General features: G+C 46.6%; 1 protein-coding gene across 7 annotated transcripts in view; it reads right to left on the reverse strand.

Moving 5' to 3' along the window:
* The window catches only part of TNRC18 (trinucleotide repeat containing 18), a 119,518-nt gene that overhangs the window by 87,786 nt on the left and 4,243 nt on the right, over positions 1–27,489 (reverse strand). Inside the window, exon 1 of one of the 7 annotated variants that reach the window (XM_049902654.1) lies at positions 794–12,549. The exons of the other annotated variants lie outside the window; for them this stretch is intronic. Coding sequence (XP_049758611.1) covers positions 794–830 — 37 coding nt within the window. The 5' untranslated portion in view covers positions 831–12,549. Of the gene's footprint in view, positions 1–793; positions 12,550–27,489 lie in introns of those variants that run through there. 7 annotated transcript variants of the gene reach the window in all.

Consider the following 27,489-nt stretch of genomic DNA (forward strand, 5'->3'; position numbering starts at 1 on the left):
TTATTTGGCCAGGCTCAACCCCCACATCCGACAGGGACACCTCCCACTCCCCGCCCAGGGTGCCTGACCCGCCATGGGCACCACACCCATCAGCCCACAGGGAAAGTCCCTGGCAGACCGCCTGGTGGGGTCTCCAGCCCCAGAGGGAAGCTAGTGAGCCCTGGTCAAGGGACTTCCCTCACCTGGCCTCAGTCTGCTCATCAACAAAAAGGGGACAGTAACACCTCCCTCTCTGAATTGTGCAGAGGGAAAAGTGTCTAACAATGACAGTAATAACAGCCACAGCAGCCCATTCACCAAAGCTGCAGGGCACTTGGCACAAAGTGACCCACGAGGTCAACACCCACCAGGTGCCGACTCAGGCCACCCTTTGCTGAGGGCTTTCTGGGCACACCCTCTGGTGACCCTCTTTAAGTTCCCGTGACGGGTAGCTTCCAGGTGGCACAGAAGGTCAGTGACTTTGCAGAGAGCGTGCAGATGGTGTGTGTGGCTTGGAGCCCAGACAGCCCCAACCCAGCCCATAGGTGGCTCACAGACCCCAGCCAGCCCCATATACAGGGCCTGCATACAGCAGGTGCTCACTGGTCACATCCCGGGGCACAGGGACCCCAGATGTCCAGCCCCCTGGTGGTATATGTGGGGAAACTGAGGCCACAAGGGGCAGGGCCTCCATCTTGGCTGGTGTCCCCGAGTAAAGGCAGCAGGTGGAGCAACGGGAGGACACCCTCTGGCCACGTGCCCCCGCCGCCACCCCGTGTCCAGACCCCCTCCGGCCCGGCACCGCCTGGCTCACCCGACTCCAGCGCCAAGCCCTCGGGACCCAGGGCCATGGCGGCCAGTCCGCGCACCCATGCAGCTGGGCTGGGCAGCAGGGCCTCGGGGCCTGCCAGGCCTGGCTTCCTCCTTGGCGGGCAGGCAGGCAGGCGTGCGGCAGGCTCCGGAAGCCGGCAGCCTGAGGTTTGCGCAAGGGCTTACATCAGCGCCAGCTCTTCCTGCCCCAGGCCTCGCGGAAGCCCAGTGGCCCCAGCCTGGCCCTGCCTGGGCTTGTGAAACCCGCCCAACAGCCCCAGGCCCTCCAGAGCCCGGATGCCACCAACGGATCCCACCCGCCACAGTGCACAACTGTGCCCAAACCCCACCAGGGCTGGGGTGGGGCCGGAGAGCTGGCTTCCCCCAGGCCCATGGGCTCTCACAGCTGCCATCAGAGCCTCAGGCTGTTCCTCTGTCAAATGGGCACAGCGCCCCATCTGGCTGCCTGCTATCAGGCAGCAAGAACAACGTAAGTTCTATTTATTTGCACCTACGCACTGCCTCCACCTCCTCCCTGCATCACCCAGCAGCCAGAGGGAGCATCTCAGAGACAAACTGGGTAAATTTCCAACTGCTCACAGCCCTGGGGCCTGCCTTCCTCTCCCCTCGATGCTCCTGCCTCTGCCCCTACCTGCGCCAGCTCCCAGGCCTCCTTCCAGAAGCCTCACGCTCACTCCCACCTCCGGGCCTCCTTGGGCCTAGAGAAGCCCTCCCGACCACCCAATCCAAGCAAGCCAGAGTCACTGTCTCTATGGCAACTTGGAAATAGGGATTCATCAGCTGGATAACAGATTTAATGCCTCTCTCCTCCATAAAGGGGGCCCGCCTGAGGACGGGGCTCTGCCTGGCTCCTCCCCAGCGCCCCCACCTGTCACACAGGACAAATCCATGCTAGGAATAACTGATCACACGCCTGTTATTCGAATCCATGCAGGCTGCTGTGGAACAGTGTTACGGATACTCACAAGTTAAACATGCCAGTTGCCGAGGAGTCAATTCTGACTCGTGGCGACCTCATGTGTGCAGACTAGAACTGTGCTCCATAGGGTTTTCACGGCCGGGGCCTTTCAGGAGCAGATTACCACGCCTTTATTATGTGGTAAGTCTAGTGGGCTCCAATGGCTACCTTTTCAGTTAGTAGCCGATGACTTGGCTGTTCACAGCACCTAGGGACTCGGTCAAGTTAAACATAGAATTTCACGATCCAGCAATATACTCCTAGGCATATACCCAAGAGAACTGAAAGCCGGGCCTCCAACAGACACATGTACACCAACGATCATTGCAGCGCTGTCCACAATCACCAAAAGGTGGACACAACCCAAGTGCCCATCAACAGATGAATGGATAAACAATACATGGTCTATCTATACATCGGAATATTACTCAGCCATAAAGAGAAACCAAGTCCTGATACCTGCTTCAACATGGGTGAAAGAAGCCAGACAGAGGAGGACAAATAGTGTATGACCCCACTTACGTGAAATATCTAAGAATAGGCAAATGTATAGAGACTAAAGTTTATCCGCGGTTACCGGGGCTGGAAGGAATAATGGGGAGTTATTGCTTAATGGGCACAGAGTTTCTGTTTGGGGTGATGAAAAGTTCTAGAAATGCATAGTGGTGATGGCTCTGCAACGTGGAGAAGGTAATTAATGCCACTGAGTTGTACCCTTAAAAATGATTAAAATGGCAAACTTTTTGTTATATATTTTACCATAATTTCTTAAAAAGGAGAGAAGATAAACGCAACCCCCCAGCCCAGAAGCACACACCCGTAGGCTGTCCACCTGGTCCCACTAGAGGGTATAGCTGACCTCCCACCCTCGCGTCCTCAGAGGCTCCATCGGTGCCTGTTTGCTGAGCCCCCACTATGACGTTCTCAGGGTCTAGGTGTACACCCTTCTGGCTCCTCACACCCATCCCTGGGGACCCAGCAGGGTCACCCCCAGATTCCCAACAAGGATGCAGGCCTTGGGACTCTAGGGGGCAGTGACAATCAAGCCTGGAGCCCTCTGGCCTCTCCACAGACTTTGCTGGAAACCCCAAGCCAGCCTGCGGTTGAAGGGGGGTGTCTCCCTTCCTCCCACCCTGGCCTGAGCTCAGGGCAGGGCTCCCAAAGCCTGGCCCCCTCCAAACCTAGCGCCCTGGTGGCTAGAAGCCTTCATGCCATCTGCAAAACAGTATCTCACTTGACAAGAAGCACCGGTGCCTCAGTGGTTAAGCTCTCAGCTGCTAATCTAAAGGTTGGTGGTTCGAACCCACCCAGCCTCTCAGCAGGAGAAAAGACCTGGCAATCTGTTTCTGTAAAGATTATAGCCTAGAAAACCCTATGGGGCAGCTCTACTGTCACATGGGGCCCTAGGAGTCAGAATTGACTGAACAACACCTAACAACAATAATCTCACTTGACACCCTAGAAGCTAAGACCCAGGATGATCAAAATCTAGAACACGGACGTGTAACCATCATTACTTATTATGGTTCCTGATAATCCCAGAACACCTTCTAAACACCCAGTGCACAGGGTCACTGAACCTACTTCCTGGTTTCAGGAATCCACTGAATATCCTCACTAGCCTTCTTGTGGAGCTCACAGTGGACAATGACATCCTAAAGTCACACAGGTGGCAGAGCTGGGATCTGCACTCAGGCCAACATCAGGGCCTAACTCTCCACCTCTACCTCCCTCCAGCAGAAACAGTCACACACGACCACAGAGTCATGCTCAGAGAATGTTCCCTGCTACACCGCCTGCCACCCTAAGCAAGCTGGACACAACCTGTGTCCATCAGACGGGAATTGGGCAAGACAAACGACACACATGAAATCCAGGCATCATGATCTTTTAAGATCTATCTATATGGGACCAGAAGCCCTGGTGGCGCAGCGGTTAAGAGCTCAGATGCTAACCAAAAGGTCCACAGTTCGAATCTACCAGCCTCTCCTCTGAAACCCTTATGGGGCAGTTCGATTCTGTCCTATAAGGTCGCTGTGAGTCGGAATCGACTTGATGGCAACAGGTTTGTTTTTTTTTGGGTTTTATATAGGATCAAGGAACCCTGGTGGCATAGTGGTTAAAGCACACGGCTGCTAACGAAAAGGCCTGCAGTTCGAACCCACCAGTTGCTCTGTGGGAGAAAGATATGGCAGTCTGGTTCCATAAAGACTACAGCTTTGGAAACCCTATGGGGGGCAGTTCTACTGTCTTATAGGGTCGCTATGAGTCGGGAATCAACTCAACGGTAGTAGGTTTGGTTTTGGTTTGATATGGGATCAAAGTGATAACAGCAATTGGAAAGGTTAGATAAGAAGCTTAGGGGGCAGTGAGTTTACATTAATGAGGAAGCAACAATTTGGAAAAGGAGAGTGAGACCGGTTGCACAACTCCAAGGATGTAATCCATGTCATTGAACTGTACACGTGGAAACTGTTGGGTTGGTGTATTTCTACTGTCCGTATTCTCAACAACGACAAAAATAAATCATATTTTAAAAATAAACAAATAAAATAAATGACACATACTAACAGTGGCCAAAAGGAGGTTCCATCATCTGTGCCGTGCACTGCGGCGGCCGCTGAGAATGAGGGATACGACTGGTGTAGCTGAGGAATGAATCTCTCGTTTTATTCCATTTTAATTAGTTTAGGTTTAATATTGGAGTCCCTAGGTGATGTGAAGGAGTCCCTGGGTGGCTCAACGGGTTCAGCATTCAACTACTAGCCAAAAGGCTGGTGGTTCGAACCTGCCTCAGAAAAAAAGCCTAGCGAGCTCCTTCTGAAAGGTCACGGAAGACCCTATGGAGCAAGTTCTACTCTGCACACATGGTGTCGACGTGAGTTGGAATGCACTCGACAGTAATCGGCACTAGTGAAGGTGGCACAAGCGGTTACCGTGCTAGGCTGCTAACTGAAAGGGTCAAAGTTTGTGTCTACCCAGAGCACCTCAGAAGAAAGGCCTGGCGATCTGCTTCTGAAAGGTCACAGCCTTGAAAACCCCATGGAACACAATTCTACTCTGCACACATGGGGTCGCCATGAGCGGGAACAGGCTTGATGGCACCTAATAATTACATGTCATCTTAACAGGCAGTCCTATTTTGCCTCTGTAATGGACAAAGTCGCTGTGGATTCTTCTAGAAGCTATGAGATGGGCACGTGATGTGTCTGCTGGTGAGAGCAAGGAGGGAGACTTGATGAATTACTGTGGGTATGAAGAATCCAAAAAGGGCCTTGGTGGCGAGATGGCTAAGCATTGGGCTACAAACAGAAAGGTCGGCAGTTCAAACCCACCAGCCACTCCATGGGAGAAAAGACCTGGCGATCTGCTCCCTCCTGTAAAGATTACAGCCTAGAAAATTCTATGGGGCAGTTCTACTCTGTCCTATAAGGTCACTATGAGTTGGAATTGACTCTACAGCACACAACAACATGAAGGACCGATGGAATGTTATCACTGTGAACGGACTGGGCTGGAACATGAAATAAACCAGCTGCCGTCGAGTTGACCCTGACTCATGGTGACCCCACGTGTAACAGGGTAGAACTGTGCTCCACAGGGTTTTCAATGGCTGATGTTTCGGAAGTAAACTGCCAGGCTTTTCTTCAGAGGTGCCCCTGGGTGGACTCAAATCTCCGACTGATGGCATTAACTGTGCGCACCACTCAGGAATGTGAAATAGCCTGGGATCTGTTCCTCCCTCCAGAGAGGCCAGGCTCCCTCACTGCCTTCTCTTACAGCTGACGGTAGATGACAGAGACCTTCCCTAAGGACCTTAGGTTAAACTGCAACCCACTCCATACCCCACGCCCTTCCCTGACTTACTTTTCCCCACAGCACTTACCATTATCTGTCCTACTATGTAGGTTAGTTCCTCTACCATTATCTGTCTCCACCCACAAGCACAGGGCTGGCTGGCTTTTTCCTGAATGAGCCAAAGAATACATATTTTAGACCTATTCTGCCGACTAAAGCAGGCACGGGCAGTACTTAACTGAGAGGGCGTTGGTTGGTTCCAATAAAACTTTCTTTATAAAAACAAGAGGAGGGCCAGATTTGGCCTGGTGGTATGCATTAGAATGTGGGCTTTGCTTTTGCTCTGTCCCCAGTGTGGACACATAGTAGGGGCTCAGTTCATATCTAGAGGTGGGGGGATGGGGCAAGGTCATATCAACTAGGGCTGAGGAGGGGAGGATGGGCCTGGGTGGGGAGCTTTCCTGGAGCCTGGCTTCACGACCAGCGTAGCTCTTACTCAGGGCTTTGCCTCATTCTGCCTCCCCCACCCACCCCCCTCAGCCCTGGGAGGGGGATTCTTATCACTTTGCGGATAAGGAAGTTGAGGCTCCAAAACCTACACTTTGGTGCCAAGACACAACGGGAACTTCCCACCAGACGACAAGATGCAAAGCGTCACTCCCAAAGACCCCTTCACAACCAAACACGGAACAAATACCTTTTGGATTTATATTTTAAAACATTCTGGCCTCACAAAGGAAGTATATCCCTTAAGATGCCATCAAACCCTATCTGACCTAATCAGGGTTATCACCCAGAAATAGCTCAGACATATGACTTGGGCGTTCCTTTGACAGCAGTTAAAATAGCGTGAGGACCCTCTGATAAAATGACCTTCAAACTCCCATTGGTCTCGAGAACCAGAGATTTCCGTCATGTCTAAGCTGAGAATGGGCTAATGCCCAGTTTCTTGGAAAGTAAAACCTGCAAAAGCCGAAACCTATGTGAGGCAGAAACCAGTCAGAGAAGGAAAACTCAAAATTTTCCACGAATTGAGAGCAACAGAAAAGTGGTCACCTGCACCCTGTCAAAGGTGGAAAACTGGCAAGACCTGGTCCCACCAAGTTCCGGCTCTCACAGGTTTCACTGTCAGTTCAGTCAGAATCTGCAGCAACTGGCAAAGATCCACGCACAGCTAACTCGATAAAAGGGTACAATGTCAGTAATCACACAAAGAAGTATTAAAGCAACAGGGTGCTGTTTTCATCTATCAGATCAACAAATTTAGGGTCTGGCTGTGGACGGCCCGGGGGAGGGGAGCGGCCCGGGGGAGGATAAGAACAGAACTAGCTCATCATACCCAGCTTCTGGAAAGTGACTGGGCTGTACATATCAAGTACTGTAAAAAATACTCAGACCCACATCTGGGACCCCTCCCACGAACATCATCAGACATGTGGGCAAAGATGTACTCACAAAGGTGCTCGCCACAGCCAAACTGATCGATAGATTCAGTGTAGTGCCAATCAAAATCCCAGCAGGTGTGTGTGGATATAGAAATTGAAAAGCTGTTTCTAAAAGTTCTATAAAAATGCAAAGAAACAAGAATAGCCAAGGCAACCTTTAAGATGAAGAACAAACTAGAAGCACTTACACCATCAACTACCCAAACGTATACACCAATAATAATGCAGACAGTGTGGCACAAGGAGAGATGGACAGACCCACAGAACGGGACTGACCTACAAAGACAGGTACAGGCAAAGGACGGCCTTGTCAATAAATGCTGCTGGTCATTTTGGACATCCATGGGGGACAAAACACGAATCTTGGTCCCTACCTCACACCATACACAAAAATCAATTCCAGGTGGATTGTAGATCTAAATGTGAAAGGTAAAACAAGAAAGCTTCTAAAAAACAAACTGGAAAATATCTTCATAATCGAGAGCAAGTAAAGATTTCTTAAAGCCACATAAAAGCACTAACCATAAACCTACTAGGTGCCATGGAGTCGATTCTGACTCATGGCGGCTCCATATTTATCAGAGTAGAACTGTGCTCCACAGAGCTTTCAATGGCTGATTCTTCAGAAGCAGATCACCAGGCCTTTCTGTAAACTCGAACCTTCAGCATTTCGGTTAGCAGTCAAATACATTAACCGTTTGCACCACCCAGGGACTCCAAAGGCAAAACTGATATATTGGATTACATTAAAGTTAGAAACTTGTACTCAAACGACACACCATTAGGATAAATAAAAGGTAAGCCACAGCAAGGGAGAAAATATCTGCAATATGTATCACCAACGGAAGAATTGTATCCACAATATATAAAGAGCTCCTGCAATCAATAAGAAAAAAATAGGTGACTCAATGTAAAAATGGGCAAAAGACTTGACAAGAATGTCATAAGCAAGGCTGTCCAAATAGCCAGTACACCTATGAAAAGGTACTCAGTCTCTTAAATCATGGGCAAAGTGTGAATTAAAACTACTACACCCCCACCGGAATGGTTAAAATGTCAAAAAGATGAAAAATACCATTACGCTTCTGATAGGAGTGTAAATTCGTACAACCACTTGCGAGAAGAGTCTGGCAGAATCTACTAAAGTAGGATACACACACACTCACACACACCCTCTGACCCAGCACTGCCCTCCTTGCGCATCAAAAGTAGAGTTCCAGAATCTTCCTACCACTAATGCTATCAAAAATAGAAAACCACCCAAATGCCCGTCAACAGCAGAACAGATAAATCAACTGTGATACCATGGAACAACATGGATCAACGTCCTAACGGGAACACTGTGTGAAAGAAGCCAGGCACAAAAGAGAAGGTACCATGTGATTCCAACCAGCAACACTCTGGTGGCAGAAGTCAGGAATAGGGCTACCCCTGGGGGAGGGAGAGGGACAAGGGAAGAGGCTGAAGCGGGGGGGGGGTACACCTGGGGTTTGGTTTTTTTAAACCTGAAACGTGTGTTCAGTTGGTGAAAAAATTCATCAAACTGTATACAGTGAAACCTGTGAGAGCCGGAACTCAAGGGAACTGCCTTGTTTTTCCCTGTCTCACAAGTTATCTGCCCTTTGACGGGGGCAGTCTGAGAACTTTTCTATCACTCGTTTTAGTGGAAAATATTTGAGTTTTCCATCTCTGACGGGCCTCCACCTTACACTGGTTCTGGCTTTCACAGGTTTTACTGTATTTATGATCTGTGCTCATTTTTCTCTCTTTGTTGTTGCCAGCTGCCGTAAAGTAGGCTCTGGATTCATGATGACCCCAAGCACAATGGAACAAAGTGCTGCCTGGTCCTGTACCACCCCTGCCATCAGCTGTAGATCAGACCATGTGATCCATGGGTCTTCATTAGCTGATTTTCAGAAGTAGACTGCCAGGTCTTTCTTCCTAGCCCCTTAGTCTGGCAACTCTGAAGAAATCTGTTCAGCACCATAGCCAACACATAAGCCTCCACGGACACGAGGTACACTGGCTGTGAATCGAACCTATGTCTCCCACACGGAAGGTGAAAATTTACTAGTGAACTAACATGGTCCTCCTATGTATCTTAAAACCCCAAAAAGTTTCCTTTAAAATGGCAGGGGGCACTAGCAGAAGGAAAGAGGCCAGTGGCTATCTGAACACAAGTGTGGTAAATATTACGTTCTGAGTAATTTTCACAGAACCCTCACACTGACGTCATTTACAAAAACCAAAACAATAAATAGAAATGGGCAGAGAAAGAAAAAAGGAACAAGAAAGAATGTTCCTATAAGCACCCACCTCCCCCCACCCCTTGGCTTTACAGGCGCTGCGGTCAAGAGCCCAGGCCTTGCTCCCAGATCCCACACATCCCTGCTGTGTGACCTTTGGCAAGTCACCCAACCTCTGGGTGCCATTTTTTCCTCTAAAGCGAAACAATGGCAATAAAAGGGAAAGAGGCTATGCCTGGGCCTGGCCCTTTGTCCTGGACTTCTTCGAACCCACCTCTCCAGGAAGAAGAGGCCATTGGGGGAAGCAAAGAGGAGGGAGGGAAGGAGAGAGAGGCTGGGGCTTACCCTGCATGACCTTGGTGCTGTGGCCCGGCCATGGGACCTGTGGCCGCTGCCACGGACCCCAAGCTCCCATTAGCGTAGAGTGAGGGTCCTGGGCTGTGAAAGGGTCCTGAGCTGGAGAGATACTATCAGGCCACGCTGCCACCAAGGCCCAGCCCAGATCAACCAGTTCCAACCCCACCCTCTAAGGTGGAGAATGGGACCAAGCAGGGGCGGATGGTCCAATCAGGCCTGGGGGCTGACCTGGGGGTAGCCTGGCTCCCCTCCCCAGTGGGCCAAGTCACTAAGGGACTTCCCTCACCCTGCTACCTCCAGCCTCCCACCCCACTCCTTCTGGAAACTACCCCTCACCCTCTAGGCACTCAGATCCCAATAGGCACCTTTTCACATTCTACGTTGTTGTTGGGTGCCTTCAAGTAGGTTCCGACTTATTGTAATCCTATGTACAACAGAATGAAACACTGCCAGGTCCTGCATCATCACAATTGTTGCTATGATTGAGCCCATTATTGCACACACTGTGTTAATCCATCTTGTTGAGGGTCTTCCTCTCTTTCGATGACCCTCTACTTTACTAAGTATGATGTCCTTCTCCAGGGACTGGTCCCTCCTAATAACATGTCCAAAGTACGTGAGACAAAGTCTCACCATCCTGGCTTCTAAGGAGGGTTCTGGCTGTACTTCTTCCAAGACAGATTAGATTTGCTTGTTTTTCTAGCAGTCCATGGGATATGCAATGTTCTTCACCAACGCTGTAATTCAAACGCATCAATTCTTCTTCAGTCTTCCTTATTCGCTGTCCAGCTTTCTCACGCATATGAGATGATTAAAAATTCCACGCCTTGGGTCAGGTGCACCTTAGTCCTCAAAATGACACCTTTGCTTTTGAACACTTTAAAGAGTTCTTTTGTAGATTTGCCCAATGCAATACGTCCTTCGATTTCTTGACTGCTGCTTCCAAAAGCGTTTGATTGTGGATCCAAGTAAAATGAAACCCTTGACAACTTCAATCTTTTCTCCATTCATCACGATGTGGCTTATTGGTCCAGTTGTGAGGATTTTTGTTTTCTTTATGTTGAGCCATAATCCACACTAAAGACTGTAGTCTTTGGTCTTCATCAGTAAGTATTCTAAGGCCTCCTTGCTTTCAGCAAACTAGGTTTTGTCATCTGCATATCTCAGGTTATCATATCCTATAAGCTCCTGGTTCCTCCCCACCAGAGGCCACTTCCTCCCTATTACGTGGGTGATTTTGTTGAACTCCAGTCTCTCCCTCCCCCACCCTAAACACAGGCCCCCTGCGGACAAGAACTTCCTCTAGCTCCAGATACCCAGCCCATGAAGTAGGTGCTCAAGAATTCTAAATGAAGGGAATCCCAAAGGCAACAAGGTCAACGCCAGGCTCAGGCCAATGACTTACAAATACGTTCACCCCAGCCTTGCCCCCAGGCTCCTGATGGCCTCAATTCTAAAGCAATTAACAGGATTCCCCCATTGATTGATATTTTCCCCTACGGGAGGTCTAGCCCCAGGAGGTGAGTTAGCTGAAGGGGGTTGGAAGAAGAGGTAGATGGAAACCTTCTAAGAACTGCTGGGGCAAAGGCCGGGAGGCTGGCAGCAACAAGGGGCGCCTGTGCAGAGAAAGCAGAGACTAAGAGGAACCCCAGAGGTGGTGGCGCAAATGCCAGAACCTCACTAAAATGGCAGTAATGTGGTTTAAAAAGAAGAGAAAATAACACAAACAAAAGAAAAATGGAAAGGAGGCAACTCCAACATTTTGGAAGCTGGAAGGCAGATGGACAAGAGGTGTGCAATTTGGCAGGGTGGGGAGTGGGGAAAAGTGACACCTCACCATGGAGCCAACCATCAAGAAATATGCCATTCCTGGGGTCTTAAACGCTAGCAAGCAGCCGTCTAAGATGCATCAATTGGTCTGAACCCACCTGGATCAAAGAAGAATGAAGAACGCCAAGGACACAAGGCGATTACGAGCCCAAGAGACAGAAAGGGACACGTGAACCAGAGTCTACATCATCCTTAGACCAGGAGAACTACATGGTTCCCGGCTATAACAGATGACTGCCCTGACAAGGAACACAACAGAGAACCCCTGAGAGAGCAGGAGAGCAGTGGGATGCAGACCCCAAATTCTCATAAGACCAGACTTAATGGTCTGACTGAGACTAGAAGGACCCCGGTGGTCATGGCCCCCAGACCTTCTGTTGGCCCAGGACAGGAACCATTCCCGAAGCCAACTCTTCAGACATGGATTGGACTGGACAATGGGTTGGATAGAGATGCTGGTGAGGAGTGAGCTTCTTGGATCAGGTGGACACTTGAGACTATGTTGGCACCTCCTGCCTGGAGGGGAGATGAGAGGGTGCAGGGAATTAGAAGCTGGCAAAATGGACATGAAAAGAGAGAGTGGAGGGAGACAGTGGGCTGTCTCATTAGGGGGAGAGTAATTGCGAGCGGGTAGCAAGGTGTACGTAAGTTTTTATGTGAGAAACTGACTTGATTTGTAAACTTTCACTTAAAGCACAATAAAAATTATTAAAAAAAGAAATATGCCATTCCTAATGTTCTACATCCTACTTTGGTGAGTAGCATCTGGGGTCTTAAAAGCTAGTGAGCAGCCATCTAAATATGTCTGTCCCATGTAGAGCAAGGGAGGATGAAGAAAATCAAAGACACAAGGGGAATATTAGTCTGAAGGACTAATGGAACACAGCTACCACAGCCTCCACTCCAGACTGAGTTGAGCATAACTAGATGGTGCCCAGCTACCACCACCGGCTGCTCTGACAGAGATCACAATAGAGGGTCCCGGACAGAGCTAGAGAAAAACGTAGGACAAAATCCAAACTGACAAAGAAGAACCAAACTTACTGGTAGACAGAGACTGGAGAAACCCTGAGTATGGCCCCCAGACATCCTTTAAACTCAATACTAAAGTCATTCCTGAGGTTCAGCCTTCAGTCAAAGATTAGACAAGACTATAAAACAAACAATAATACACGTAGCTCAGCCGTGTATATGAGGCTAGATGGGCACACCAGCTCAGGGGCGAGCACGAGAAGGCAGGAGGGGACAGGAAAGCTGGACGAATGGAAATGGGGAACCCAAGGTCAAGAAGGAGAGTTTTAACATGTTGCGGGGTTGGCAACTGATGTCACAAAACAATGTGTATTAATTGTTTAATGAGAAACTAATTTGCACTGTAAACCTTCACCGAAAGCACAATTGAAAAAAAAAAGAACGAACGAAGGAAATAAGTCATTCCTGAGAGTCTCTGAACCAGGGGACCTTGGCAGCCCTAAAGGCCAGAGCGTGTGGAGAAGATGAGGACTGGAAGGCTGGTTTCACCCCAGAGGAAGGATTTGGAGCCCCCAAAAGTCCTCGGTTTACTGGGGGAAGATGGAACCACTGAGGCTCTGGGCTGAATTCTCAGGGCTGAGATGCAGACCATAGTGAAAGAAAACCAGGGCTTTGGACCGGTTCATTCCCGTTCAAACCCCTGCTGAGCATTTGCTTTTCCACCCCAGATATACTGAATCAGAATCTACATTTTAACAAGACCCCCAGGTGATTCTTATGTGTAATAAATATTGAGAACCACTGCTCTACTAGTGGTTCTCAGAATTGGTCCCTACAAGATGACAAGGCAGAGGGGGACAGGACACGTGGAATACAGGGTGAAGAGGAGGAGTGTGCTGTCAGTCACATCGGGGGAGAACAGCTAGGGTTACACAGCAAGGTGTGTATAAGTTTTTGTACGAGAGACTGACTTGATTTGTAAACTTTCACTTAAGGTGCAATAAATAAATAAATAAATAAAAATTGGTCCCCAACCAGCAACATTAATTTCACCTGGAAACTTAGAAACGCTAACTCTCAGCCAGGGTTCAAACTAGAATGAACCAGTTCAAAGCTCTGAAGAAAACAGGAGGCTTGAGTGCAAATTTTATTTATTTTTGGATGGGTTTTATTTGTTACTCTTTTTTTTTTTTTATCTACAATTTAACTTCAGGTAAAATTTAATAAGCAACACATAAAAAATATGTATTTCTGCTATCATGTAATTCTCCACTGTGAACACTGTGATAAAGCTAATGAAAACTCTCTGCCATCCCAGACTCTAACTTCTCATACAGCTGGTATTTTTACAACTCCTATTGTTCATGAAATCTCAATACGGGTAAGATTCTCCTACAAATGGCAAAGGCATCAAAGGGGTAATTAGCTTACTGACCCCTTACAACCCACACTCCTGAAACGGCTGAATGTCGACCAATTCTTTTTGGTACAGTGATTCTGTGTATTCCTTCCATTTGCTTACGATGCTTCCCGAGTTGTTTAAAATTTTCCCGAAAGAGTCCTTCAATGTTGACCTTGGGTTCCCCATTTCCATTCGTCCAGCTTTCCTGTCCTCTCCTGCCTTCTCACTTGCCCCTGAGCTGGTGTGCCCATTTAGCCTCATATACACAGCTGAGCTACGTGTATTATTGTTTGTTTTATAGTCCTGTCTAATCTTTGACTGAAGGCTGAGCCTCAGGAATGACTTTAGTATTGAGTTTAAAGGATGTCTGGGGGCCATACTCGGGGTTTCTCCAGTCTCTGCTCAACTTGAGGCTTGAATTTTTTCTTCAGTTCTTTCAGCTTACAAAACGCTGAGTGTGTTCTTCCCTTTCAGTTTTCCATCTCCAGGTCTTTCCACATATCTTTTTTTTTTTTTTTTTTTGCTGCACATATTATTATTTTACTTTGTCTTCTCCAGCCACCCTTTGAAATCTTCTGTTCAGGTACTTCATTTCTTCCTTTCACTTCAGCTACTCGACACTCAAGAGCAAGTTTCAAAGTCTCTTCCAACATCCCTTTTGGTCTTTTCTTTCTTTCCTGTCTTTTTAATGACCTCTTACTTTCTTCATGTATGATGTCCTTGATGTCATTCCACAAATCATCTGGTCTTCGGTCTTAATGTTCAACGCGTCACATCTCTTCTTAAGATGGTCTCTAAATTCAGGTGGGATATACTCAAGGTCATACTTTGGCTCTTGTCAAAAGATGGAAGGAATACACAAAGTCACTATACCAAAAAGAACTGGTAGATATTCAACCTTTCAGAAGGTATATGAGCAGGAACCAATAATACTGAAGGAAGAAGTCTAAGCTGCACTGAAGGCACTGTCGAAAAACAAGGCTCCAGGAATTGATGGAATACCAATTGAGATGTTTCAACAAAGGATGCAGCGCTGGAAGTATTCACTTGTCTACGCCAAGAAATTTGAAAGACAGCTACCTCGCCAATGGACTGGAAGAGATCTATATTTACACCTATTCCCATGAAAGGTGATCCCATCGAATGCAGAAATAATCAAACAATATCATTAAGATCACACATAAGTAAAATTTCGCTGAAGATTATTCAAGAGCAGCTGCAAGAGTATATCGACAGGGAATTGTCAGAAATTCAAACCGGATTCCGAAGAGGATGTAGAACCAGGGACATCACTGCCGATGTCAGATGGATCCTGGCTGAAAGCAGAAAATACCAGAAAGATATTTACCTGTGTTTTATTGGCTTTGGGTAACACCGCAAAGAATGAGAATTCCAGAATACTTAATCGTGCTCATGAGGAACCTGTACGTAGATCAAGAGGCAGTCATTCGGACAGAATAAGGGGACACTGTGTGGCTTAAAGTCAGGGAAGTTGTGTGTCAAGGTTGTATCCTTTCACCAGACCTATTCAATCTGTATGCTGAACAAATAATCTGAGAAGTTGGACTATATGATGAAGAGTGGAGCACCAGAATTGGAGGGAGACTCATCAACAACCTGCGTTATACAGGTGACACAACCTTGCTCGCTGAAAGTGAAGAGGACTTGAAGCACTTACCGATGAAGATCAAAGACCACAGCCTTCTGTATGAATTACATCTCAACATAATGAAAACAAAAATTCTCACAATATCATGATAACGGAGAAAAGACTAAAGTTGTCAAGGATTTCATTTTGCTTGGATCCACAATCAACACTCACGGGAGCAGCAATCAAGAAATCAAAAGACGCGGTGCACTGGGCAAATCTACTGCAAAAAACCTCTTTAAAGTGTTGAAAAACAAAGATGTCACCTTGGAGACTAAGGTGCACCCGACCCAAGCCATGGTGTTTCCTATGCATGTGAAAGCTGGACGATGAATAAAGAAGACCAAAAAAGAACTGATGCCTTTGAATAGTGGTGCTGCTGAAGAATATTGAATATACCACAGACTGCCAAAAGAACGAACAAATCTGTTTTGGAAGAAATACAACCAGAATGCTCCTTAGAAGCAAGGATGGCAAGACTACGTCTCACATACTTAGGACACGTTATCAGGAGGGATCAGTCCCTGGAGAAGGACATCAGGCTTGGTAGAGAGTCAGTGAAAAAGAGGAAGACTCTCAATGAGATGGACTGATGCAGTGGCTACAACAATGGGTTTAAACGTAACAACGATTGTGAGGATGGCGCAGGACTGGGCAGTGTTTTGTTCTGTGGTACACAGGGTCGCTATGAGTCAGAACCGACTCAATGGCACCTAACAACAACAACACTCCCCACACTGGAGCCTCAGTGTTACAAATAGAAATATAAAATAATGAAGGCGATGAAAGCCCTTGAGCCGGATCCAGGCTGGCACAATGTTCCAAAGAATTCCACAACACAATAGGTTGGTTACATGATAGTGAGGCTTTAGTGTCATTTAGCTTCCCAAATACTCATACCTGATCTTAAACTTCGATACACCACACACTTTTCTTTGACCAAAAAAGTAAAAGTGGAAGAGATTTCTCCATAATTCGTCTATAACTCAAGCGCTGAGGGACTGGCCAGACTGACTGTTAAGTGATCCAGATGGGTTTTTTTCAATTACAATAAAAAAAAATATATAAGAGCCACGATAGATAGCTTTGGAGAAGGCTTAATCGAATATACGGACACTAACTGTTCATTCAGTTGTTAAGGAGAGCCGTGAACAAGGAATCATTTAAACAACTTTAGAAATAGATAAAAGAACTATCGCCAGTGTCTTCTTCACCACAAAGGCTGAGATGTTTCATGTAGGAGATATCTTCATTTGATTGGACAATAAACTCTGCCAATAGGTAAAAAATCTGAAGTGTACCAACTCCTTATTCTTAGAACAAGAGTATCAGGGAACAGGAGTAACGAGGCTTAAAGTCCCAAAACGCAGGAACTAGAGGAGACTTACAAAAGAAAAGTGTGACAGAAACTGACACTCTCGAACTTCCTCGACAGTCAATAAACCCCACCACCTTTGCGTCTGAAGAGTTCCATGAGCTTTTTTAGTGCCTCTTTTTTTCTTTTTCATCCATGTTTGCTATTTATTTAGTCTTCTAGTATGGAACAAAAAGTAAAGAACTCACAAATACCACCATCTAACCACCTGTTTTCAAATTAAACACCAAACTTCAGTTTTCAAAATAATTTCTTTACAATCAAGCAAACACCAGCAGAAGACCCATGTTCACGTCTCTTCCGTAAATATGAAAGGTCCCTAGTGGTGCAAATGTTTTACCCTTTCCTACTAACCAAAAAGGGGCCCTGGTGGTGCAGTGGTTAAGAGCTCGGCTGCTAACCAGAAGGTCAGCAGTTCAAGTCCACCATCCACTCCTTGGAAATGCTATGAGGTAGTTCTACTCTGTCCTATAGGGTCACTATGAGTTGGAATTGACTCAATGGCAATGGGTTTGTTTGTTTGCTTGGTACTAACCAAAAGGTTGGCTGTTCAACCCATGCAATGGCAGCAGGGAAGAATGGCCTGGCGATCTGCTTCCATCAAGATTACAGCCAAAAAACCCTATGAACCACAGTTCTACTCTGTAACACACAGGGTAACCATGAGTCTGAACTGAATGAAGGCAACAGGTTTTTTCTTAAATATGAAGAGACATCTGAGAAAAGTCTCCAATATGAAAAGCAGAAATGAAGAAAAAGGAGACTCAGAGGAAACATATAAGGCATGAAAGAAGAAAATTCCAGAAAAAAATACAATATCCTCCAATTCAATGAGAATTACTGCATCCATGAAACAAAAACAGAATACTATAAAAAAAAAAAAAAAAAAAGAGGTGCATCCAAATTATAAAAAAGCCCTCTTGGAAATTAAAACTATGATACCCAAATGTAAAATCCAATTGGAAGTTTAGAAGACAGAGTTGAGGTCATCTTCTAGGAAGCAGAAGAAACAGAGAGACAGAAATCAGAAAAGAAAGTATTAGGAAATGAGATAATTGGTCGGGAAGATTCAATATCCAACTAACGAGTACTAGAGAGAAGAGCAAAAATAATAAGAAGGAAATTATAAAATACTAATCAGGACAGATCAGTCCCTGGAGAAGGACATCATGCTTGGTAGAGAGTCATCGAAAAAGAGGAAGACCCTCAACAAGATGAATTGACAGTGGCTGCAAAAATAGGCTCAAGCATGACAACAATTGTGAGGATGGTGCAGGACCAGGCAGTGTTTCATTCTATTGTACACAGGATCGTTATGAGTCAGAACCTACTTGACGGCACCTAACGATAACATAACAACAATAAGAATACAGCTATTATTGTTGTTAGGTGCCATTGAGTTGATTCCAACTCATAGTGACTCCATTTGACAAAACAGAACTGCCCCCTAGTGCTTTCTGGGCTGTAATCTTTACAGGAGCTGATTGCCAGGTCTTTATGCTGTGGAGCCGCAGGGTGGGTTTGAACCGCCCACCTTTTGGTTAGCAGCCAAACGCTTAACCACTGCACCACCAGGCTCCTTGATAAGAATAACAGTAATTCAAAAATAAATTCAGACTGAGGGACTGGAGCTTCCCGAATGATAAGCCCTACGGAGCGCCCCTAGCACAATGAATGTGAAAGCACTCAGAGCAAGACACAGTAAACAAAATCTCAGAACACTACTGATTAAAGAATAATAATGGTAATAATAACTATGAGGCTTACTTTGTGCCAGGCAGTGTTCTGAGCATTTATGTACATAAACTCATCTAATCCTAATACAACTGTACCAAAACAAAAACAGTCAATGTCGAGTCAATTCCAACTCACAGAGACGCCAGGAGTGCCAGAGTGGAACTGTGCTCCATCGGGTTTTCAATGGTTGGTTTTTTGGAAGCAGATCACCAGGTCTTTCTTCTGAGGTAACTCTGGGTGGACTTGAATCACCAACCTGTTAGCCTCCCAACCTTTTGGGAAGGCACGCACCATTTACAAAAAAAGAACACTGAGGTATAGAAGGTAACATGTCCAAGGTCACATAGCTTGTAAGCAGTAAAGCCCATATATGAATTCCAGAGTCCATGCTCTTAATTATTATGTGGTTCTAGAAGATTTTAAGCAACTGGAAAAAAAAAACAAAAAAAGTTTACATACAAAAATCAAAATGGAATCACATTTCTCAAAAGTAACACTGGAATTGAGAAGGCAATGTTGCAATTCCTTCAAAATCTAGGGAGAAATTATTTCCAAACTGCCACTCAAGCGTGAAGGTAGAATAAAGGCATTTTCAGGCACGCTAGACCTCAAAAAATTTACCTTTCACGCACCCTTTCACATAAAGCTATCGCAGGATGTCCTCCAGCAAAACGAGGAAGTAAATTAGGAAAAAGAAAGGCATGGAAATCCAAAAACAAGGGACCCAACGCAGTAGAGGCAAAAGAAATTTCAAGGATTACATTTCTACGACATGCCCAAGCACCAGGCAAACCATACTAGTGAAAAGAAAAAAAAAAAAAAGTGAAGGAAGATGGAAAATTCCACGAAGGAAATCTCCAAAAAAAGAAAGGGGTTGCTCATCTGATAGGTTTGACCAAATGAAAAATGTATTGAGAGAAACTTAGCCAGGGATTCTAAAAAATCCCAGCAAAAAAAAAAAGAGAGAGAATAGCTCAAAGAAATATAAAAGAAATGAATTTTAGTACACCACTTGACTCAGGTGTCAATATTAACAAAACTTATAATGGTAAAAAAATCATTTTAAACAAAACTGTATTTCATATATATTGACAGAATGGAGAAAGTAGTAGGTGGGAGAGGACATACAACAACAGCAACAGTAATAATAATAAACATTTACTAAATGCTTATTAAGGAGCCCTTGGTGGCGCAGTGGTTAAGCACTCGGCTGCCAACCAAAAGGCTGGCTGTTTGAATCCACAAGCCGTTCCCCAGGATACGGACAGATGTGGCATGGCAGTCTGCTTCCATAAAGATTACAGCCTTGCAAACGCTATGGGGCAGCTCTACTCTATTCTATAGGGTCACTAGGAGTTGGAATCCACTCTATGGCAACAGGTTTGGGTTTTTTTTTTTTTTTTCCTGGAAGTACTAATCATGTACCAAGCATTCTACGAGCTTTACATGTATTAACGTTATAATCCTCGCAATCACATGAAGTGGACACTAATATTATCTCCTGTTTTATAGTGAGAAAACCAAGGTCCAGAAAGGTAAAGAAATTTGCCCACGGTCTCACACTGAGAGATGGCAGAGTCAGGATTCAGACTCGGGCAATCTATACAAAAACCTCATCTTCCGTAGTAGAAGTCAAAAGAAGGTCTCAAAACTGAAAGATTACTAGTTGTAGAAGCAGGACATTTATGATCTAAAAATATGGATTAAAAAAAAAAGAAATAGCCAAAAAAGTTAAAAGTGGCCATCAGGAGAGATAGGAAAGGGGATTGCTGGTTTTCTTTATAATCTACAACGGTCTCCCATACATATAACGCCTGGGTGGCACAAGCAGGGATACCCTGGTGGCATAGTGGTTAAGTGCTACAGCTGCTAACCAAGAGGTTGGCAGTTCAAATCCACCAGGCGCACCTTGGAAACTCTATGGGGCAGTTCTACTCTGTCCTATAGGGTCGTTATGAGTCAGAATCCACTCAACGGCAATGGGTTTGGTTTTGGATTTTGGCACAAGTGGTTTTCGCTCAACTATTAAAGGCTGGCAGTTCAAACCCACCCAGCTGCAGCACAGAAGAAAGGCCTGGGATCTGCTTCCGTAAGACTACTTATTTTTTATCATCTACGACAGGCCCGAAACTACTTAACCTTTTAAATTATGTGTAACTTCGATTTTTTAAAATTATATTAAACATAAAGCAGAACCATATACTTTCAAATGGGTAAATTTTATGGCATGTAAATAACTCAATAAAACAGAAAAATAGAGCAGAAAAAAAAGTTTAAACTTAAAAGGTTAAAAATGCCATTTTTTAATCAGCACATGTTTAGATCTTAACTACATACCCACCACAACTGATAAAATTTAAAGAAACTAACAGTATCAAGTGTTAGCAAAGACAGGGAGCACCCGGAACTCCTGCACTGCCACTGGGAATGAAAAATAGTGCAATTGCTTTGGAAAACTGGCAGCTACTAATGCTGAACATGGAAACCCTGGTGGTGTAGTGGTTAGGTGCTACGGCTGCTAACCAAGAGGTCAGCAGTTCGAATCCACCAGGCACTCCTCAGAAACTCTATGGGGCAGTTCTACTCCGTCCTATAGGGTCGCTATGAGTCAGAATCTACTTGACGGCACTGGGGTTCTCTGGGTTAATGCTGAACATACACATACCCTGTGACCCCACACATACACATTTCTAGTTCCTCCATCCTCCCGATATATGTGAAATACAATTTTGTTTACATCAGTTTTCTTACAATTTTGTTTCTGCAAATATTCACATCTGAGTCAAGTGATATAATAAAATTTATTCCTTTTATATTTCCTGGAGTTATTTATTGTCTCTTTTTTTTTTTTCACTCACTGGGATTTCTTTAGAATCTCTGGCTAAATCTTTCAATCGCTCAATACATTTTTAATCCCACACCTAAGTGTAGTTCATTGCGCAAATCTGCTGCAGAAGACCTCTTTCAAGTGTTAAAAAGCAAAGATGCCACCTTGAAGACTAAGGTGCACCTGACCCAAGCCATGGTGTTTTCAATCACCTCATATGCGTGCAAAAGCTGGACAATGAATAAGGAAAACCAAAGAAGAACTGACGCCTTTGAATTATGGTACTGATGAAGAATATTGAATATACCATGGACTGCCAGAAGAACAAACAAATTTGTCTTGGAAGAAGTATAGCCAGAATGCTCCTTGGAAGCTAGGATGGCCAGGCTTCGTCTTGCATACTTTGAACATGTTATCAGAAGGGACCAGTCCCTGGAAAAGGACATCATGCTTGGTAAAGGGTAGGGTGAGCAAAAAAGAGGAAGACTCTCAATGAGACGGACTGGCACAATAGCTGAAACAATGGGCTCAAGCATAACAATGATTGTTGAGCATGGCACAGGACCAGACAGTGTTTTGTTCCATTGTACATAGAGTCGCTATGAGTTGGAACCAACTTGACCGCACCTAATGACCAGAACAAGGTATACAGCCAAAGAAATGTGCAACCCAGCTGTACACCAGAGGGCATGTTTACAGCAGCACTATTCAGAGACGAGGAACAGCCGAAATGTTCATCAACAGGAGAGTGGATAAATTGTGCTATATTCATGCAGTGAAATACTATAGAGCAGTGAGAAATAACAAATAACTTCTGCACACAATATGATGACTTTCACAAACATAATATTAAGTGAAATCATCCAGAAATAAAAGAGAGCATTCTGTATGATTCCACTTACAAAAAGTTCAAAAACAGGCCAAACTAATCTAAGGTAACAGAAACGAGAATGTTCTTCTGGGAGGGAGCAGAGGGAGCCTTCTAGGGCTCTGTGAAGGTTCTGATCTTGAGCTGGGTGTTGGTTACAGGAGCATATGAAGTTTGTAAAACCCCAACAAAACCAAATGCTCGAGACTTAAGCATTTTACAGTATATTTATTATACAAAAAAGGAGAAAAATAAAACCGATGAGCTCGGGCCAGGATCCTTGAGTCTGAGGAGCCTGTGGGCCACCCGGAGGAGCTCGTTACACAATTCCAGGAGGCCTCAGAGAGGTCTGAGAGAAAGTGAGGGATCTGTGAGTCATGGACAATGGTAACTGCAATTACAGCAATCACAGCAACTAAAAGGAGCCCTGGTGGCACAACGGTTAAACACTTGGCTAACTGAAAGGTTGGTGGTTCAAACCCACCCAGTGGCTCTGGAGGAGAGAGAGCTGGTGATCTGCTCCCATAAAGATTACAGCTTAGAAAACCCTGTGGGGCAAGTCTATTCGGTCACATGGGGTCACCATGAGTTGAAATCAACTCAACAGCACCCAACAACACAACTATTGCAGAAGAGTGTACCTGTCCTAGGCACCTAACTTGGCCTCATTCATTTAAACTTTGTAACAACCAAACTCAGTACCCATTTTATAGATGAGAAAATAGAGGCGTGGAGACGCATCACACATCCAGTAAGCAGGGGAGGCAAGGTTTAAACCCTAAGGCTGATTCACCAGGTTATCCTGCCTCCAAATAGGGCAGGAGTTCTTATCTGGGAATTGCAAGCTCATGAAGGCCAAGAAATGTGCAAAGGTGTTAGTGAGGGTGTGTGAAGAGGGTCATCCCCCCATCCAGGACTGAGGGTTCATCACTTTTATTAGCTCATGAAGGAACCTTAGATGCTAACTAACAATGAGTGCATTCGTGGGCTGGGAGAGGTGGCCAGGAGCTTTGGGGGCTCCCACCTGGTGGCCTTAACTTCCTAGAAGGCTGACCCCTGCAAGGCTGATCCCTGACCAAAGCCCCCAGAAGGACTGAGCAGGCCCAAGACCTGTCCTGGCAACAGCACCAGTGGGTCCCTCACAAGCTGGGTTAGAAAGCAAAAAACAAGGATACCAGCAGTGTCAGGGCTGGAGTGTGGGTGGAAGGACAAGGCTACATGGGACATGTCACAGCAAAGTCAGTTCATAGGCAGCCAAGAGCATCCCAAACTGGCCTCATCCAAAACCAGAATGTCCAACCCACGCCCTCCTCCCCAAATCTACTGCTCCCCATTCCTCTATAAGTAGCTCTGACAAAAGCGAGGCTTTTTCCTTCTTCCTCCTCCCTTCCCCATCCATATCTATCAGAGCAGCTTGGCCTCCACGGGCACCCTGAATCCTCACCACCCCCAGGCTCCCTCCCTAGCCTCCATCACCCCTCTAACAGCCTCTCACCACCGACTGCCCACCCTGCTTCTCTCCGTGTACCACAGTCTCTGGCTGGCAACCCAGACTCAGTTCTTCAAGTGTTTATTTTGAAATAACTTCCAATTTAGAGAAAAGTTTGATATGGTACAACTAATTGCCTTATGCCCTTAACCAAATTCACCAATTGTGAACTGTTTTTGCCCTGCTACTAACCAACAGGTCGGCACTTTGAAGCTACCCGGTGATGCCGCATAAGAAAGACCTGGCAATCTGCTTCCACAAAGATTACAGCTTAGAAAACCCTATGTGGCAATTCTACTCTGTCACATGGGGTCACTAGGAGTTGAAAATCAACTCAACAGCACCGAAAAACAAAAACACGTGTTATTTATCATTGTCTCCCACATGTAGAAGGTCCCTAGGTGGCGTTTTACAGAACGACTGGCCTGGACTCTACTACTGAGCTAAGCTCAACTACTAAGCTAAAGGTGGGTGGTTCAAACCCACCCAGCAGCACCATGGAAGAAAACCCTGGCAATCTGCTTCCATAAAGATGATGGCCAAGAAAACCCTATGGAACCAGACTCACTGGTCTGACAGAGACTAGAGAAACCCCAGGAGTATGGCCCCAGACACTCTTTAAACTCAGTACTAAAGTCACTCCTGAAGTTCACTCTTCAGCCAAAGATTAGACAGGCTCATAAAGCAAGACTAAATGGACACGCCAGCCCAGGAGTAAAGACGAGAAGGCAGGAGGGGACAGGAAAGCTGGACTAAACGGAAAAGGGGAAGCCAAGGTCAAGAAAGGGGGAGTGTTGACATGTCCCAGGGTTGACAACCAATGTCACAAAACAATATGTGCCTTAACTGTTTAATGAAAACCTAATTTGCTCTGTAAACCTTCACCTAAAGCGCAATTTAAAAAAAAAAACAAAAAACCCTTTGGAGGTCAATCCTACTCTCTAACACATGGGATCTCCGAGAGCCTGCATCAACTCGACAACAACAGGTTTGGTTTGGCTATTGGTTCCCGTATATATACAATTTTTTTTTCTTTTTCCTTGAACCACCACCCCTAAACATTTCAGTGTTCTTATTTCCTAAGAATGAGGACATTCTCTTATATAACCATAGTGCAGTTATCAACTTCACAAGAGGTAACGCTGATTTGGGTCTATCAGGTAATCTCCCGTCCATATTCCAATTTGGTCAGCTGCCCTCGTGACGTCCTTTGGAGCAATTTCTCCCCTGATCCAGAATCCACTCCCAGGTCAGGCACTGCCTTCAGCTATTGCATCGTTTTAGTGGCTTTTAATCAGGAACAGCTTCTCAGCTTGCCTTTGTCTGGCATGCCGTTGAGATATTTTTAAAGAGTCCAGGCCAGTTGTTCTGTAAAATGTCCCTCTATTTGAGTCACTCCTTCTGTTTAAAACCCTACACTGCCTCATTCCGCCTTGTTTAAAATTCCAAGCCCTCATTCCTGACCTTCCAGGAGCTGCAGGACTCCCACCCTACCACTCACCTCCTCCATCTCCTCTCTGAGGCTCCCAGTCACCCCAATCCTTCTCTCAAATGGGTCAAGCTCTTTGCATCAGCTCTTCTCTCATCTAGATTGCACTTCTCTGCTTTTCACCAAAAAGGCTGGCTCCTTGGATCCCTACCTAGTGTCTGCCCAGCTGACACAGGCCCCTACCACTCTAGGCAAAAATAGACCCTCCCAGTTGTATCTCTCAACCTTTAGCTCTGTCTAAAGTGATTTCCCGCCCTGCCTTGAGGGTTTACTACCTGGCTCCCACACCAACACAGGAGCACCAACCAGGGCGAGCGCTTCTCTCTATATGGTTCACTGTTGAGGATCCCTGGTTGATGAAAACCGTTTGTGCTGGGCTGGTAATATAAAGGTTGGTGGTTCAAACCCACCCAGCGGTACCTCAGAAAACAAGAACTGGTAATCTGCTTCTATAAAGGCGACAACCAAGAAAACCCTATGGGGCAGTTCTATCTGTAGCACGTGGAGTCACCATAGAGTCAGAATAGACTGCCCATGAGTCAGAAAAAACTGGACAGCTACAAGTTGGGGGGGGCTTCTGGTTCACCGCTGGGTCCCCAAAAGCAGAAGGGTGTCCGCTTACAGTAGGCACTCAGAAATTACTTCCTGAGTAAATGAACAAGTGAGGAAAGAAGAAAGCCCTGGAGTTGGGCGCTAAAGAACCAGAAGCTCAGAGAGGCAGGGGGCCCATGAGACCCTTCCAGATTCCAGAACCTTCCCTAGGCCTCCCTTGCTGCCTCTGACCAAAGAAAGAAGCACCCTGCAAATCTCCCTTATCCTGAGCTCCCATCACTCCACCCGAAGGTCCCACTGATTAATCTTTTTAAGTCAATCCCACCAGGCTGATGGGCTGGATTCCAGAGATAGATCCGATTGGCCCTGGAGAAGGTCCATTGCCCTCTATTGTCCATTGATAAGTCCAAAGTGCGGGTCCACAGCATGTTGACACTTCCAGATGCTCCATTCGGTACTAACCTCTGGGGCCACCACGTGAGTACAGGGGCAGGGAGAGTAAGCATGCAAACACCAAACCCTGCTAATAGCTCTTTAATTGCAACGTGATGAGGATTCGGGCCAGGCTCCCAAGCCCAGGGAGTGACGAGCCTGCCAGGTGCTTACCATGTACCTGTCCATTTCAGGTGCTGGGCTGTGAACATTTACAGCTTACCCAACATCAAAACTCAAGGTTACAGGAAAAATAAATCATCATCCTTTCCTTTATCCCAAACCCCAGCCCTCCCGGATTTCTGCAGGTAAAAGGGCCAAATCCCTCCGCTTATACCCACAATGCACAAAGATCTCCTTCAGGGGTCCCTCGCTCACTCACGGGGCTCCACCGCCCACGGCCAACCCTCTGTCAATGCTTATTTGGATGGGGTCCCACCACCAGTGTCCCCTCCGCCCCGGAGCTCTCTCAGAGTAGCCAGATGCCTCTGCCAGGGCGGCCTCGATCACGGTGGCCTCCACTAGCGCTGGCCGAGCTGACGCGCAGTCACCAGGCTCTAGCAGCCGAAGCTGGAGTCCAGGGCAAGGAGGAGCTCGAAGGAAACGTGGCCTCTCCCTCTCTCGCTGTGTGACCCCGGGCAAATCACTCAGCCTCTCCGGGCTTCCCGGTACCGAAAAAAAAGCATAAAGATAGGCTGATAACGCTGGCGAGACGTGGAGCTCACAGCCAAAAACGAAGGGGCGGTGCGTCTGAAGGGGAAATTTAGCACCTGCACCCGGCAAAGAAAATGAGAGGAGGGTGCTGGGCTGGGGAATTTCTAATCTGGGCCCCGCCCCAAGCAGTGAATGGAGAGCAGCTCCGGGCCTCGTGGCTAATGTGATTAGCACCGACCTCCGCTCTGGGCGTTGGCCTGGGGGTCTGAGGTCTGGTCACTTGAGGTGGGGACTTAGACGGGCAGCAGGGCGCCCCATCCCTCGCCCGCCCTTCCCTCCCGGATGAGCGCTCGGGCGCGGGAACTGCCGCCTTCGCGAGAAGCGCTCCGGGCGCGCGCCGGCCATTTCCTCCGTGACCTCAGCCGCCGAGACACAGAAGTCCAGTAGCTCCCAGCTCTGCCGCGGAGAGCGGAATGCGCAAGGCCAGGCCTCTGTAGCCACCTCCCGCTCGGCTCCCTCGTCCGGCCTGTCCCCTGGCCAGTTCGCTGCCTCTCCGAGCTTCGGCCTCCCCATTTCCCGAATAGAGACAGCCCCTCGCAA

The sequence above is a fragment of the Elephas maximus genome, chromosome 12 (assembly GCF_024166365.1).
Source record: "Elephas maximus indicus isolate mEleMax1 chromosome 12, mEleMax1 primary haplotype, whole genome shotgun sequence".
Classification (NCBI taxonomy): Eukaryota; Metazoa; Chordata; class Mammalia; order Proboscidea; family Elephantidae; genus Elephas; species Elephas maximus.